Source organism: Capricornis sumatraensis, chromosome 11 (genome assembly GCF_032405125.1).
Source record: "Capricornis sumatraensis isolate serow.1 chromosome 11, serow.2, whole genome shotgun sequence".
NCBI classification, from domain to species: domain Eukaryota; kingdom Metazoa; phylum Chordata; class Mammalia; order Artiodactyla; family Bovidae; genus Capricornis; species Capricornis sumatraensis.
The window spans coordinates 35,206,153-35,223,209 of record NC_091079.1 but is presented as its reverse complement, the minus strand read 5'-3'; the positions used below and the strand labels follow the sequence as shown (position 1 = coordinate 35,223,209).

At 45.7% G+C, this 17,057-nt stretch overlaps 1 protein-coding gene across 1 annotated transcript in view; it reads left to right on the top strand.

Moving 5' to 3' along the window:
* The window catches only part of FER1L6 (fer-1 like family member 6), a 128,987-nt gene that overhangs the window by 56,884 nt on the left and 55,046 nt on the right, over nt 1–17,057 (top strand). The window contains exons 20-21 of the mRNA XM_068983416.1: nt 6,725–6,859; nt 10,501–10,650. Coding sequence (XP_068839517.1) covers nt 6,725–6,859; nt 10,501–10,650 — 285 coding nt within the window. The remainder of the gene's footprint in view (nt 1–6,724; nt 6,860–10,500; nt 10,651–17,057) is intronic.

Sequence of the window (17,057 nt, the reverse complement as noted above, 5' to 3'; positions counted from 1 at the left end):
CCTATGAACTAGCATCTTGTCCGTTTCACCAGCTCCAGAGGAGTGAGGAGCGCTTGCTCTGTGCCAGCTCCCAGGCTGCGCTCAGAGGAGCTGGAGCACCAGACTCTGAGCACACACAGTGTAGGATCTGGGTGTGGGGCTGGGCAGTTCTTTGGCAGATGAGTTGGGTACACTATGCTAAACCCCATGGTACTGCACCCCAAGAGCCACTGGAGAGAAGGGTTGGCTCTGCCTGGGAGGAAAGTCAAGAGAGACCTCAGAAGGAAGCTGACTTCATCCTCATTTAGTGAATAATCATGAAAACCTGAAGATTTCAGACTCCTTTCTCTTCCCTGTGTTTTGAGAGGCATTATGTAGTATAGTGATTAGGAGTATAGACTCTAGAGCCCTTGATTAAAGGGAGGAGGAGAAGGGGACGACAGAGGGTGAGATGGTTGGATGGCATCACTGACTCGATGGACATGAGTTTGAGCAAGCTCCGGGAGTTGGTGATGGACATGGAAGCCTGGCGTACTGCAGTCCATGGTGTCGCAAAGAGTCAGACACGACCAAGCGACTGAACTGAGAGCCCTAGTGCCTGGGTTCAAGCCTGAGCCCTTCCATTTATGACCTGTGTGACCTTAAGCAAAATCCTCTTTGTCCTCAGTTTCTTCATTTCTGTATTTGTTTCCGTAAAATAGGGATGGTGGTATTGTATCTGCCTCCCAGAGGGTGCATCATCCAGGACAGTGTCTTGTTTATAACAGCTCCTGGGTAACTGCTTGTTAATATCGCCATTGAGGCTTGCCACCAGAAGCAAGGGAGATTCTCAAAAGGGGGCCCCCTGGAAGCCTTCTCTGCCTGCACAGCCTGGAGTTCCAGGTCCTCAGAGGTGATCTCAGGGCTGGAGGGTGGCGGGCAGTGGGTTTGAGTGAGTTCCCTCAGCTGATGTGTAATTCTCCTTCTATTTTGCATCTCTGTACAGTCTCTTCATTTGATTTAGACTCACATCTCAAAGGGCTTCCCTGGTGGCTCAGACAGTAAAGAATCTGCCTGCAATGCAGGAGACACAGGTTCAAATCCTGGGTCAGGAAGATCCCCTGGAGTAGGAAGTGTCTACCCACTCCAGTATTATTGCCTGAGAATCCCTGTGGACAGAGGAGCCTAGTAGGCTACAGTCCATGGAGTCGCAAAGAGTTGGACATGACTGAGTCACTTTCACTTCTTTTCCCAAAGGGACAGATGACATTTATTTACCAAAGAATCATTTGAAAGGGAAAACAGTTTCTGTTGAATCCTGGACTTGGCCTTCATACTTCTGTCACGCATGTGTATGTTCCTCGGTTCTTTGTCTCGTCACAACAAAGATTTGGAGTGATGGACATTAAAGCCCCCTCGGCGGGTCGCAGCTCTCAGGTCTTGGATAGACCGTGTTATAGCTCTCAGGTCTCAAATGGACCATGTTATAGCTCTTAGACAAATCAGTGTTACAGCTCTATTTTATTTAGAAGATAGCAGGAAAATCCTTTGAGGCATGAGGGCACGTCGATCTAAAGACACGAGGAGAAGAGCGCCCGCACGTGCGCATGCAAGAGAGAGAGAGAGAGAGAGAGAGAGCTAGCTAGCTTTGGCTCCTCTATTTATATGTTTCTCTCTCCCTGGGCCTGTCCCATGTAGATTGGGCCAGCCAGGAGTGTTGTTTGTTTTACCTGAGGTCCTCACTCCAGTCCTCAGACCTTCTTTTGTTTCATTTTCACGGGCTTTTCCCTTCCTTGTCTTGTAGCCACCGCCATTTTGGGCTCCTTTTCCCTGTTCTACCTACCTAACACTTTTGAACCAAGTACCTAATTTTTAGTAATAATAATAATAACAGCTGTCATTTATTGAAAACTACTTCTGTGCCACGCACAATGCTTAGCTTTTTATATGCATTTTTGTTTACATCTAACTGTAGCCCAAAGGTTTAGGATATTGTTAGTGTCCTCTATCTGCAGATGGGGAAGGTGAGGCTTGGAGACTCTTTAGTTATTAACTTGGTAGAGCCAAGTTATGCTGGGAACTCAACTGGTAAATAATCTGCCTGCAATGAGGGAGACCCTGGGTTTGATCCCTGGGTTAGTAAGATCTCCTGAAGAAGGGCATGGCAACCCATTCCAGTATTATTACCTGGAGAATCCCATGGACAGAGGAGCCTAGTGGGCTACAGTCCATGGGATTGCAAAGAGTTGGATACGACTGAGTGACTAACACCTGTAGAGCCAAGATGGATACCCAGGTTGGTCCAATTCCAAAGTGATTTTGCTTAACCACTCTGCTTCCATTTTGGACCAATACAGTATAATAATGCATATATATGGAATTTAGAATGATAATGATAAGCCTGAATGTGAGACAGCAAAAGAGACACAGATGTATAGAATAGTCTTTTGGACTCTGGGAGAGGGAGAGGGTGGGATGATTTGGGAGAATGTCACCGAAACATGTACATTATCATATGTGAAATGAATCACCAGTCCAGGTTCGATGCATGAGACAAGATGCCTGGGGCTGGTGCACTGGGATGACCCAGAGGGATGGGATGGGGAGGGAGGTGAGAGAGGGGTTCAGGATGTGGAACACGTGTACACCCGTGGCAGATTCATGTCAGTGTATGGCAAAACCAATATGATATTGTAAAGTAATTAGCCTCCAATTAAAATAAATAAATTTATATTAAAAAAAAGAAAACTAAAAAAAAAAAGAAAGGGTTCTAGATTCCCTCTCCTGTTTCAGTGTGTGCTGCCTCCGTAGGATTAGTCTTTGTGTGACATGCCCAGCTCTTGCGTTCTTCAGGGTGGAGAAGGCTGAGCTGGGGGGCCCTACAGTCATAGCTGAGCTGGTCCACCATTCACCTGTAAGCACGTGTCTGAATGTGTTGGTCCAGGAAAACTGACTCTGAAGGATGGGTTCTGCAGCCAGTCCTTTATAAGTGACCTTCCCAACCCAGGGATCAAACTCACATCTCTTACATCTCCTGCATTGGGAGGCTGATTTTTTACCACTGCGCCACGTGGGAAGCCCCTTATATGTGACTTAATGGTATAAAATGATTCAGAAGGGGAAGCCAGCTATTCCAGACACCACCAAGGACATGGAACTTGGAAATCTTGTGGTGATAGAGTAAAGGGAATGAATGAGAGACAGCTCCCAAAGAGAAAGACTTTGGGGATGGAAGGGGAGGAAGACTGCGTGGCTAAGATGGAGCTTGGAGGAGAAGGACGGGGATCTTAGCAGGTGGGGAGCATGGAAGCTGGGATTTCAAACAATCAGGTGGACGCTAAGTCCTGAGGAACAGGTGGTCTCTTATTAGACACGAGTTACCCAGTGACTAAGACTGGCATGCGGTAGGTAGTCAATAAGTGTTCACTCATTTATAAATGTGTGTGGCTGGGGTTGATTGGGGTGGGCAGTAAGCACTTACTGAGCACCTACTGTATGCCAGACACTTAATACACTTTATCTTAGACGATGGTCATAACAACTCTACAAGGTAGGTACTAACTTCATTGAAGTGAGTGAGACTAAGGTTCAGAGGGGCTGAATCACCTGGTCAAGTTGGACACAGGTGGATGGTGAAACCAGGGCTCCATTCTAGGGGTGTCTCTGAGACAAAAGCCACACTCCATCCATGACATCTCACTCCTTCTTCAAAGAGTTAAACTTCAGTTCAGTTCAGTTGCTCAGTCATGTCCAGCTCTTTGCAACCCCATGGACTTCAGCACACCAGGCTTCCCTGTCCATCGCCAGCTCCCGGAGCTTTCTCAGACTCATGTCCATCGAGTCAGTGATGCCATCTAACCATCTCACCCTCTGTTGTCCCCTTCTCCTTCTGCGTTAAACTTCAGTGTTACTCGAATCTCTCCAGCAATGTCATTGAACCAATTTTTAAAAAGCATAACCTCTGAAGGAAGCCCTGAGAAAGTGAGGTGAGTTGTGTTCACCTTGGCAGAGAAGTTGTTATGGAGTCCAAGCTGGCTCTGCTCGTTGCATGACAGGCCAGTGAATCCTAGAGATGAGGGGTTGAGGCAGGGAAGAGACTTTAATCGATGAGCCAGCTGATGAGAAGACGGCAGCTATCACCTCAAAATAACCATCTTGTCAGGACCTGGTTGCCAGGTGCTTTTATGGATCAGAGATGGGGAGAGGCAAGGAAACAAAGTAAAGAGACTATTCAATCCTTGCAAATATCCCCTAGAGTGGCAAGCCTCAGGCAGGGGGACGTGTTAGTTTCATTTCCTTAGAGTCCTTGCCAGGTGCAGGGCTCAGGTGATGTCCCTGAAGCAAGCTATTATGTATGTTTATAATAACAAAAAAGGGTTAAAGTCAGAGAAGCAGATCCAGTGTAAATTTAAATTTAACCCTTCCTGGTTACAAAGTAGGAGAATGTACTTTTGCTCAGTTGAGCCTTTCAGTACCTCTCAAAGGTGGCCACATGTCCTTTCACTCATGGGACAAGCCAATACCCACTCAGTTCATGCAAGTAGCTATCGAACACCTGCTCAGCACAGGATGCCATGTGATACTGGACACGGTGCCAGCACTTTGAAGGAATAGATATATAATGAATGAAAGACTGAATGCTAGCCTCTGGAATCTTACCAAGTGGCAATTATAGCCCCAAGTGCCAAGGAAGCCATCAGAACATTTCTGTAGGAAAGATGCAGTGAGAATCATAAATTGCTTTGGTATCACTCTCTTGGGGGCAGCCTGCAAAAATGATCACATTTTTATTTTCAAAAGCAACCTGAAAACACACGGTTATTGTGATGTCAGTCTCCTTCACAAGGGAACTTAGCATTGCAACGCCGCAACGTCTGTTCGTGAGTTGGTGGAAGCCATTCTTTTCCTGTCCAAAGAATTAAGATTTTCTCTGGAACATAATGTTCAAAACCTCACTGTGTGAGAGGCATAAAATACTCCAAAGGCAAAAAAGCGAGGAAGGAAGTTGTGGAATGCACGATATTTTTATGGCTCACATAAAAAAGAGCCATAAAAATATTATTTCGTGATCACAGTGCAAACGATTTAAGGCCGTGACTTGAAATGGCTCTTGATGTAAAACTCTGAGATGACAGTTTTATTTGGACCTTGGAGCCTGAGCAGTTAGTTAGTTCAGTCCAGAGGCTCTCTCTAATCCCTCCTAGAGAGAGTGGCGCGCAGTGGAAATTTCCTCAGGACCCAGCAGCCGCTGTGTGGTCTGCATTACGCTGTGAAATCGTCCATTTGCCTGAACTGCCTGGGAGGCTGTGACTGTGGCCTCTTTCCAGTACTCACATATGAAGGCAACAGTTTTTGCCTAGTTGCAAAGTCCACCCATCCTGCAAGCAGGCCTAGCTTCTAGCTCTGTGACTCTGGCATGTTTCCAAACATCCAATAAAATAGAGGATGCAAGTCCATCACACCCTACCTTCTAAAGGTACTGCTTGAATGGCCTGGCAGGGAACTCTGAGCCACTTCTGGTGAGACGTTCATGGTTCTGGACAAATTATGTAGTTTGGTTGTCCTTTGGTTTCCCATCTGCATAACGGGTACAGCTAATTTCCACTGTCACAGTTTGCTATGGAGGAAAGAATGATGTCATGCAAAATAGTAAGGATTATTTTGAAGACCCTAGTCAGTTCAATACAGTCAGGTTAAGTAGCCAACAGCAGTAGAATTCCACAGGAATATTAACTTGAAAATCTGCTTTCGAGTATTTGATGACACAATTTTATTTGTTAACAAATGAAGAATCACTAAATCGCCTTCATCCTCAGTTTAGCCTTTCACTGGGCTTCCCAAGTGGCACAGTGGTAAAAGTATCTGCCTGCCAATGCAGGAGATGCAAGAGACACAGGTTTGATCCCTGAGTCGGGAAGATTCCCTGCAGGAGGAAATGGCAACCCACTTCAGTTTTCTGGCTTGGAAAATTCCATGGACAGAGGAGCCTGGCGGACATGGGGTTACAAAGAGTTGGGCATGAGAGCACAAGAACAACCAAATGGAAATAATATTAGCGTCTACTTGGTGAGGATGGATGAAGTTAGCAGTTTGGGCCAAAGGATCCAAGTTAAATCCTGGTTCTGCCACGTGCTCACTCTGGACAAGTGAGCATTGGTTTATGTTTCCACCTCCCAGAATTGTTGGGAAGTTTGAGCAAGACAGTGTACGTGATGCACCGCAGCCAACACACAGTACATGCTCAAGGAAGGGTAGCTGGTGTCATGATGGAAGCACCACTGCGAGGATTAAGCTGGAATTATGCTTGCAAATGTCTTCCCTGGTGGCTCAGATGGTAAAGAGTTCTCCTGCAAAGCAGGGACCCAGGTTCAATCTCTGGGTAGAGAAGACGCCCTGGAGAAGGAAATGGCAGTCCACTCCAGTATTCTTGCCTGGAGAATTCCAAGGACAGAGGAGCCTGGTGGGCTACAGTCCATGGGGTCACAAAAAAGTCAGACACAACTGCGTGACTTTCACTCTTACACTCGTGCTTGCAAATAGGGTGGCAATCAGGTGGGGTACTACTCAGGAAATTTAGGTAAGCTCCTCCTGGACAGGGAGTCTGCAAGCCTAGCATCCGGTACTTTGTAGTATGTTAATTTCCTTTGTTGCTTGAGTGTTGATCAGGTGAGCAATGCTGTTAAGGATATGTCCTCTTTACCCTTCCCAGAGCCCCCTCCAACTTGATCGAATGAGCCTTGGCTTTTCTCTTGGCCCCACCTTACAGGTCATTCCCGAGACCCTCTCCCCGACCTGGAACCAGATGCTCCTGTTCAATGACCTGGTGCTGCACGGAGACCAGAAGGAGCTGGCAGAATCCCCGCCCTTAGTGGTGGTGGAGCTGTATGACAGTGATGCGGTGGTGAGTGTCTCAGGGCTGCGCTGACCCGGCTTCACCAAAAACACTCTGTTTTCAGCCACCTTCCTTTCTTTATGCGGTCTGGGATGATGCCTGGATGCAGTCCTCACCTGGGAAAAACACTGATTTTACAGAACTAGGGAAATCGGTGACGATCATTTGTTTTACTAATGGGTTTTTGTTTTGTTTTGATTTTTGCTTAGATTGCCCTTTAGATTACAATTAAAATAGGATCTGATTCACAAAAGTTCAATCGACATTCATTTCTTTAGGAATATAATTATTAAGGACACCCACAGTTTTCCCCAGTCCCCAGTGGGCTCTATATTCTATTGCTGCTGGTAAAAAATAGTCCATGCCTTTTGGAAACAGAAGGTCTTTACTGATCTCCCTGGCTGGAAGCAAATGGATGCATTGTCACCGATTCAGTCTTGTAACTGGATCTTCTTATTTTGGTTGTTGCTTCCAAGCCCTGAAACAATGCATTTATCCCCATCTCATTTCTGTTATGATGTTAGCCAGACCGCTTCCTCTCCAAAGATGTCTGTGTTCTGAAATGCTGGGCAGATTCTAAAGCTTACTGGAGGATTTTTTTTTAATCACTGAAGCAAATCTTTTTCTTTTTTAAACTAAGAAGTCTAAAGGGAAAGGCAAAGGCTTGTTTTAATGTTTTCTTTAATGTCTTTACCTCCTTCGGAGATTATAGAAGCACAAATATATTAAGTACAAGAGTTGTTGCAAGAAACCTTCCTAAAGCCTCCTCACCTCCTCAGAGCAACCTGGCAGCTCCGACCTTCATCCAGGGTCAGGAGGAAATTAGGATGGGAGAACTGGAGAGCATGAAGCCCCTTCTGGCTTTGGAGAAGAGGAAACAGAAGCCCAGAAAGGTCAAATGCCTTTTCAAGGTCACAGCTGGCTGGAGGCACAGCCAGAACTTGAATTTAGCCTCCTGTGTCCAGTCTTTCCTGCACAAGTGGAGTGGCCACTGTGACTGTCTCCCTTTAGACATACATATACAGCTTCTCCTTGTCACTCTCTGGACTCCATTCCCCTATCTGTAAGTTTGGGCTAGGTGGCATATTTATGGGCTTCCCCAGTAGGTCAGTGGTAACGAATCCTCCTACAATGCAGGAGCCTCAGGAGATGTGGGTTCAGTCCCTAGGTCAGGAACCCCTGGAGGAGGGTATGGCAACCTACTCCAGTAGATGTGTGTTCTATTGCTGTGCCTAGAATACAGACTTTCTGTAAAGAAGGTCACAAAATAAGCACCTTTTTAATAGAGTCCATAAGAATATGACTCCAATCTTAAGTATTTTTATTTGACAACCAATAACAACAATCAAGGGCTTTCCAGGTAGCTCATCACTAAATCTGCCTGCAATGCAGGAGACACAGGAAGTACAGGTTCAATCCCTGGGTCAGGAAGCTCCCCTGGAGGAGGAAATGGCAACCCACTCCGGTATTCTTGCCTGGAAAATTTCCATGGGCAAAGAGAGAAGTCTGACGGGCCACAGTCCATGGGGTTGCAAAGAGTTGGCCACAACTTAGCACGGATGCACACACGCACACATACAAATAAACACAACAGCAATCAGTCATCATTAAAAACTGATACCCACCCACTGGACTACAGTGGATTTCCCTTTGTCTGTTTGCTTTTCAGACCCCTTCTAGATCTCCATTCATTGATTGCCTTCCTGGGCCCCACCCCAAGCCAAACTCTGTCCAGAAAAGCAAGCCTACATTCTCACATCTAGAGGAAAAGAAAATGTAGGAGAGAAAGAAAATATGAACTGTGTTTTGCACTTTCTTCCTTGAGATATGTGTTGACGTGCAAAAGATTCTGCTCACACCCGTGGGCTGCAGCCATCACAGTCCCATGGTGATGATCAAATTTTAGATTCTGACTCTGCAGGACCTGGCTTCCAGTCTCAAGCTTTCTCTCAATACACGGTGCCTGTGCCCTTATTCAAGTCTGCCAGCTCTGTAAGAAATTAGTTTATATTTGGCATGCAGGTTGCTTGAGTTTATGTTTACTCTTTTTGTTTCCAGGGCTCGTTTTAAGTTAATTTTTCTGAGCTAGGATTATGGACAAAATAATTATGCAGAAGATCATTCATTTCATATCCAGCTGCCCTAACTCCACTCATCCCCGGAACAGGTCTGATGGTGCCACTGGATATCAGCAGGCAGCTTCCTTTGTTTGTTTTTCCCCTCACCAAGCTTCCTTTTACAGCCAGGAATGCAAATGCTGGTTCATGAGTCCAAAGGCCATGAAGCAGCACAGGTGTTAAAACCCAGCCTCAGCCAAAGAGAGCATGGGCCCTGTCCTTGGATTTGGAGGTCATTTATCGAAGAGTGAAAGCTCTTTCACTTTTGGATCAACAAGAGCTTGGATGAGTGCCAAGGGGACACAGTGAATAAAATAGGCAGTCCTGCCTGCCTGCCTGGGGCTTACATCACAGCAGTTCTTGAGATAAACAGCAAAGCAGCCCCAGGCTCCAGCCCCAGGCTGCTTGGGGTGGAACCAGAACTGGGAGCAGGCACTAGGAAAAGGCAGAAGATACACCATCAAGTAGTTCTTCAAGAAACTTACAAGCAAAGCCATTCTAATACTCTTTTACTGCCAAGAACAACTGGGCAGAATCGCTCTATTACTTAAACATGCTGATCTTAATCACCATCATATTATTATGTGCTGTGCTGTGCTTAGTCACTCAGTCATGTCCAGCTCTTTGTGACCCCATGGACTGTAGCCCACCAGGCTCCTCTGTCCATGGGGATTCTGCAGGCAAGAATGCTGGAGTGGATTGCCACTGAGAACTTACTATTTACCAGCTATTGTGCAAAGCACATACATTATTACATTAATCGTCATGGCCCTATAAACAACGTACCTTTTTTTAAAAAAGAAATTCAGCCAAGGCTTTACTGGGGCCCCTGCTGCAGCAGTGGGAGAGTGAGAATCAACAGGTTCCCTTGCTGTCTTGCTCCCTGAGAAGGAGGAGCAAACTTGCTCCTTATATGAGGAGAGGGTAACTCTGTCCTTAGGTGGTTTGCCTCCTCCCCCTTAGGTGATGTTGTGTGCAGGGAACACGCGCAGTACCCTACTTTTGCTCTCAAAACAATGTACTTTTAACCCGTTTTTAAGCATGAGGATCAAAATGGTTGAGTAAAGGGTCCAAGATCAGAGATCTAGAAAGTAGTAGATTTGGCGTCTCCAGCTCATGTTTGCCTGGGCTCCAAACTTGTGTTCTCAGCCACAATGGTGCCCTGCCCTGGAGATCTTTCAGAATGTGTGCTGCCACTTTATTTTCCTTTTCCCTTTCAAGTCTACCCTGGGTGATTATCTTCATTCCACTGAGCTCAATACACTGAAAAAAGAGATAACCCCTAAGATGGTCTTCAGCCAGGAAGCCCCTGAGATGACCTTAGAGTTTTCCCTGAGAGCCCAGGTAGATTCCATTGCTCCCCAAGCCTATGGAAAAGGACTAGTGGGGCTTAGCAGAAGAAGACAGTGAGACATGTGGACAGCAGGAGGGAGACGTGAGGCTGACAGTTTTGTGACGATTAATTACAAAATCACACCGAGACACCAGGTAGGTGACCACCAGGGACAAAAATTCTTATCTTTTCTTCCCTAGGGAAAGCCAGAATATCTGGGTGCCACTGTGGCTGCTCCTGTGGTGAAGCTAGCTGACCAGGACTACGAGCCCCCCAGGCTGTGCTATCACCCCATCTTTTGTGGGAACCTCTCTGGAGGGGACCTCCTTGCTGTGTTTGAACTCCTGCAGGTAAGTGGACTGGAAGCGACAGCTGCACTAGCCATCCATCTAGTCTACCCGGCCAGAGAAGCAGCCTCACAGGAGGTGCACATCCGTCAGTCTGTGCCTGGGCCCTGCCTGCTGTCCTGTGTCTGGAGATGGCTCCTTCTGGGGACCTGGGAGATACCATTTAAGGACTCAGGTGACCAGCTATTCCCAGAGCCCCTGTTCTACAAGTCAGAGTCCCAGGACAAAAGGTCCTTGTGGATTTGGCCAGCAAAGCTTGAGCAACCCTGTGCTCCATTCAAACCATGAGAGCATATAAAAGGGGAAGGGAGCAAATGTTTGTGGACACTCCCACATGCCCCATGTTGTAGTTGTTGCCTCACATCCCTCTCATCACACTGAAATCTCCCTCAATCCTGATGAGGTAGGGATTATGATTCCCATTTTACAGATGGTAAACTGAGGATTCATGTAATCGATTGACTTACCTCATCAGTTGGTGGTTGAACTGAGAGCTGAACTTAAGACCTTTAAAGCCTTCTGCTCCTTACACTTTATCACAAGGTTTCCCAAAGACCTCGAGTTCCTAATCTGTCCTACTAAGACTTTGGGGAGTTTAGGAACATACATCTAGGAAGAACTTCTCAGAAAGCAAAGGCAGGATACTTGGGGAGGGAAGCTGAGTCTGGTTGAATCATCAAGGACCAAATGGGACAGAGAGAGGACCTGGGAAAAAATGACCTGGTGGGCCTGCATCAGAGAGGTTTCTCTCCCTGACCATCCCATTCACTGGGGGCAGAGGGCACCTGCCCTTTGGATCAGATCAATCCTCTCTAGAAAGCCTGTTTTCCAAAAATCCCAGTTTTAGAAAAATCTCACCTGGTACAGAAACTAGGAAGCAAGCAATCCCAAGACACAGCAAGCGAGTAAGAGGGAGGGTGTTAGAGGTGGATCCCATGGGTGTGGATCTTGTTCCCATCACTTACTAGTGTGCAACCTTGGGTTATCCACTTAGTCTCTCTGTTTAACCTGCAAAACTGGAGATGATAACTAATCTCCCTAAACTGCCTGGCATGAAGTCAACATGCAGCAAATGCTACCTATTTTATTATTATTAATATTATTATACCATGGAATAGTAAAGCAGGATATCTCAGTCAGTTCAGTCGCTCAGTCATGTCCGACTCTTTGCGACCCCATGGACGGCAGCACACCAGGCCTCCCTGCGCATCACCAGCTCCCGGAGTTTACTCAAACCCATGTTCATTGAGTCAGTGATGCCATCCAATCATCTCATCCTCTGTCATCCCATTATCCTCCCGCCTTCAATCCTTCCCAGCATCAGGGTCTTTTCCAAGGGTCAGTTCTTCATATCACAGGTGCCCAAAGTATTGGACGTTCAGCTTCAGCATCAGTCCTTCCAATGAACATTCAGGACTGATTTCCTTTAGGATGGACTGGTTGGATCTCCTTGCAGTCCAAGGGACTCTCAAGAGTCTTCTCCAACACCACAGTTCAAAAGCATCAATTCTTCAGCTTTCTTTATAGTCCAACTCTCACATCCATACATGACTACTGGGAAAACCATAGCCTTGACTAGACAGACCTAGTCTAGTCCCATATGTTTCAGGATATCTAGTCCCATCTATTTCGGGTGAAGAAACTGAGCTGGATAGAAAGGCAATGGCTTACTTGATATGGCAGGTTGGAGCCTAGAATTCATGTATACCAATTCCCCCAAGAGCTGGAGGGCCTGGAGAGTATAAGAGGAAGGGAACAGCTACTGAATTAGACACACTTGTACTCAAATCCAAACTGCCCACATGTGTAGCTTGGGAGTTGCTTAAGACTATTGGAGATGAGCTCTGAAATACAGCTAATCAGACTTTGATTGTGGTCTGGTTTTGGCTCCATTTAAGGATGAACTTTGTAATTCTGGAATGGCTGCCTTGGAGAAAGAACAATCTATCTGTTGGGGGAACTGAAGCAGGATGAGCTTTTAAAGGGCCAGAGTAGCAGAAACCCAGGCATTGGCTTCAGTTCTGCAGCAACTGTAGTCTAGGAGGGGAGAAGAGGACTGGTGAAATCTTTGTCTTACAAATCTTAGGTTCTAGGATTCCAAGATGCCCAATCAGGTGAAAGTTGAATAGAACCAGCTCTCAGCAGATAGATGTGTGCTGCACAGAAACATGAACTCTTAGCACTGAAAGAGTGACCTTCAAAACCAGCTGGTCCAGTCTTTCCTCAAGTGAGGGTCCAGGTGATTTTAGGCTGTCCATGAGTGATTTTAGGTCAAAATTGGGTAAAGTATTAAGTAATATTGAATTGATATTGGTGGAGTTTTGCTTTGTTTTTCCCCCAGGTTTTTTGAGATATAATTGACATATAACTTTGTGTAAGTTTAAGGTACTTCAGTTCAGTTCAGTCGCTCAGTCATGTCCAACTCTTTGCAACCCCATGAACCGCAGCACGCCAGGCCTCCCTGTCCATCACCAACTCCCAGAGTCCACCCCAACCCATGTCCATTGAGTCAGTGATGCCATCCAACCATCTCATCCTGTGTCGTCCCCTTCTCCTCCTGCCCTCAATCTTTCCCAGCATCAGGGTCTTTTCAAATGAGTCAGCTCTTTGCATCAGGTGGCCAAAGTACTGGAGTTGCAGTTTCAACATCAGTCCTTCCAATGAACACCCAGGACTGATCTCCTTTAGGATGGACTGGTTGGATCTCCTTGCAGTCCAAGGGACACTCAAGAGTTTTCTCCAACACCACAGTTCAAAAGCATCAATTCTTCGGCGCTCAGCTTTCTTCACAGTCCAACTCTCACATCCATACATGACCACTGGAAAAACCATAGCCTTGACTAGATAGATCTTTGTGGACAAAGTAATGTCTCTGCTTTTTAATATGCTGTCTAGGTTGGTTATAACTTTTCTTCCAAGGAGTAAGCATCTTTTAATTTCATGGTTGCAATCACCATCTGCAGTGATTTTGGAGCCCAGAAAAACAAAGTCACCCACAGTTTCCACTGTTTCCCCATCTATTTGCCATGAAGTGATGGGACCAGATGCCATGATCTTAGTTTTCTAAATGTTGAGCTTTAAGGTAGACAATATGGTAATTTGATATATGTATGTATTGTAAAATGATTACCACAATAAAGTTAATGAACACAGCCATCACTTCATGTAGTTAACCTTGTGTGTGTGTGTATGAGAAAGAGAGAGCGAGCGAGAGAGAACTTTTAAGATCTACTCTCATAGCAATTTTCAAGTGTACAGCACAGTATTGTAACCATAGTCACCACGCTGTGCATTAGATTCCCAGAACTTACTCATCTTCCAACTGCAAGTTTGTGCCCTCTGACCACCCTTGCGCACTTTCCCCACCTCCCCAGCCCTGTCAATCTACCAATCTACTCTCTGTTTATGTGGTTTTTTACTTTTCAGATTCCACGTATAAGTGATGTCACACAGTATTTGTCTTTGTCTTTGACTTACCTCACTTAGCATTGCGCTCTCAAGGTCTATCCATGTTGTTGCAAATGGAATTTTACCTGTTTTGATCCTTCTAGCTACTTATAATCCCTCTTTCAACTTGCAACCGTCTTTTTTAAGGAAGCACAGGCTTCAGTTTCAGTGCCTCTAAAAAAACATCAGTATTATCTACAGGAACATTTGTCTGAGTCTGCTTGTTTGAACACCAGCCTCTCCAGACAGAGTTTAAGAAAAGAAAGTTTAAGAAATGCTACACATGACCTATTCCAATAACATTGTTTTGTTTTCATTTTAAAGTTACTTTCCACTGATGGCCAATGGCTTTTGTTTTACTTAGGAACCTGAAGTTTCTTTTCTGAAAATGAAATGATATCTAATGAAAATGTTTAGTAGATAATAGCACACTTGATAAAAGTGGTAGCTATTGTTGTTTAGTTGCTAAGTCATGTCCGACTCTTTGCAACCCCATGGACTGCAGCACACCAGGCTTCTCTGTCCTCCACTATCTCCTGGAGTTTTCGCAGATTCATGTCCATGCTATCTAGCCATCTCCTCCTCTGTCACCCCCTTCTTCTCCTGCCCTCAATTTTTCGTAGCATCAGGGTATTTTCCAATGAGTTGACTTTTCACATCAGGTGGCCAAAGTATTGGAGCTTCAGCTTCAGCATTAGTCCTTCCAATGAATATTCAGGGTTGATTTCCTTTAGGATTGAGTGGTTTGATCTCCTTGCAGTCCAAGGGACTCTCAAGAGTCTTCTCCAGTACCATAATTTGAAAACATCAGTTCTTTGAAGCTCAGCCTTCTTTATGGTCCACCTCTCAAATCTGTACACAACTACTGGAAAAACTGTATCTTTGACTATACAGATCTTTGTCAGCAAAGTGATGTCTCTGCTTTTTACGTGGTAGAAGAAGGACTGATGTGAGTAAACCAGCTCTAGCGTAATGCTCTCATTTTACATGCAGAAAGCTGAGGTTCAAGTCTGGCCAGATTGGATTCAGTCAACTGCTCTTTTCACTGCACAAATCTTCCCGAAGGATGTCCCTTAATCTAGGGGTCCCCAATCTTCCAGACCATAGACTAGTACCTCCTATCAGATCAGCGGTGGCATTAGATTAGAAATAAAGTGCACAATGAAAGTAATGCACTTGAATCATCCTCAAACTGCCCCCCCCACCACCACCAATCCATGGTAAAATTGTCTTCCACAACAAAACCAGTCCCTTGTGCCAAAAATGCTGGGTACCCCTGCCCTAATCCATCAGTGAGGGCTGGACTAGCAGATCCCGACAGGCTCTCTGAAGGAGAGAGCCTTCATTTGAGCTTTCTCCAAATGCCATGGTCCCACCTCTGATCCTCCTTCCCTCCCTCCGTGATGAGCCGGGTGGACTAATGCTTCCTGACGGCAGGGTGGATGGAGGCAGCCTTGTCAGAGGCAAGCAGCCTAAGTGACACAATTCATTAGGGTTTCATCTGGACTTCCTCTCAGCTGATTCCTTGTCCAAAAAGTAATTTGAGCATCAACACAACTGTCTCAGCTGGTGGATCTCATACAAGCTGAGCAGGCAGGAGCTGGAAAATTCCTTCATTGTCACCTGTGTCTATCTGCAAGGGTTTACCTTCAGCCTCTCCTTCTCCATTACTGAAATGCTGCCCTGTCTCAGAAGAAGGGTTTGGTACCCGGGTTCTTCGATGCCCCAGACTGAATGCCTTATCTCCATTTTCCTCCCCTACCCAGCTAGCTGCCCCCTGTCCTCCCAGTCCTGGCCCACACCCCCTTCCACCCCATTCTCCCACTCTCTGCCTTGAGAATTCAGACTCAAATGTAGTTCTTCACTCTGGGTCTATATCCATGGCTAGGCCAAGTGTTCTAGCCAGATGATCATCCCTTGTTCCCATAGACCTTCGTTTCATCAGGATTGTTCCACCTGCCTCTTTCCTGGTCTAACCTACTCTAACCTACTCCTTTTTCCTTGTTCACTCAATTCTCCACATTCCTTCCAGAAGACAATTCTCTATACTACTCTCCTCTTAAGAAATGATCAATGTCTGTTTGCTTCTCACCTCCAAGAAACTTTCCTGAAGACTATATTTTTGGAACATGAGTTCCTCTGCTGCTGCTGCTAAACTGCTTCAGTCATGTCTGACTCTTTGTGATCCTATGTACCCTAGCCCACCAGGCTCCTCTGTCCATGGGATTCTCCAGGCAAGAATACTGCAGTGGGTTGCCATGACCTCCTCCAGGGTATCTGTGGTTAAAAGAAAGTTTGAGAAATTATTCATTGTTTTATATATCCCGTTTGGGGCCTTGAAATGCCCATTACCATAGTAAAGACTCTGAGAAGTCAATTATAAAGAAACTTTTGAAATTCTTTTTTGAAATTCAACATTTCCCCCAATGTTTTTGAGTATAATTTTTTTCTTTTTTTTGCATGACAACTCTTAATGTTTCATGAAAAGAAAATGTAGCCCCTAGGAGAATGTCAGGTGTCCATAGCTTGGCATTTAAGCTCTCCCCAAATTAATTTATCTTCAGACTGCTTTTTCAGCCTCACATGTCAGCACAGTCACTCTGCACATGCTGTGGCCTCTTTATAGCAGACTGTTCTGAATTCTCAGACCTCACCACACAAACGTCCTCGGTTTCTAGCCGCACTGTCATCCTGTTCTGAAATGTTTCCCTACTCTGCCCATCCAGACCCCTGCATTCTACTTACTATTTAGGAAACTGATCATCACCGCCATTCAGGACCAGAGTGGCCTCCTCCAGGAAGCTTTCCCCCTCCCCCACCTCAATCAAACGTTTTCTCCTCTTCCACCTGATGTCACTTTGCCTCTTTTTCGGTTTAATCCCGGCTTTGATAAAGTCCATTGTTTATAGGCTTGCCTCTCTTAATCTGTAGTTTTTTGAAGGCAAGATCTACTTCACCCATTC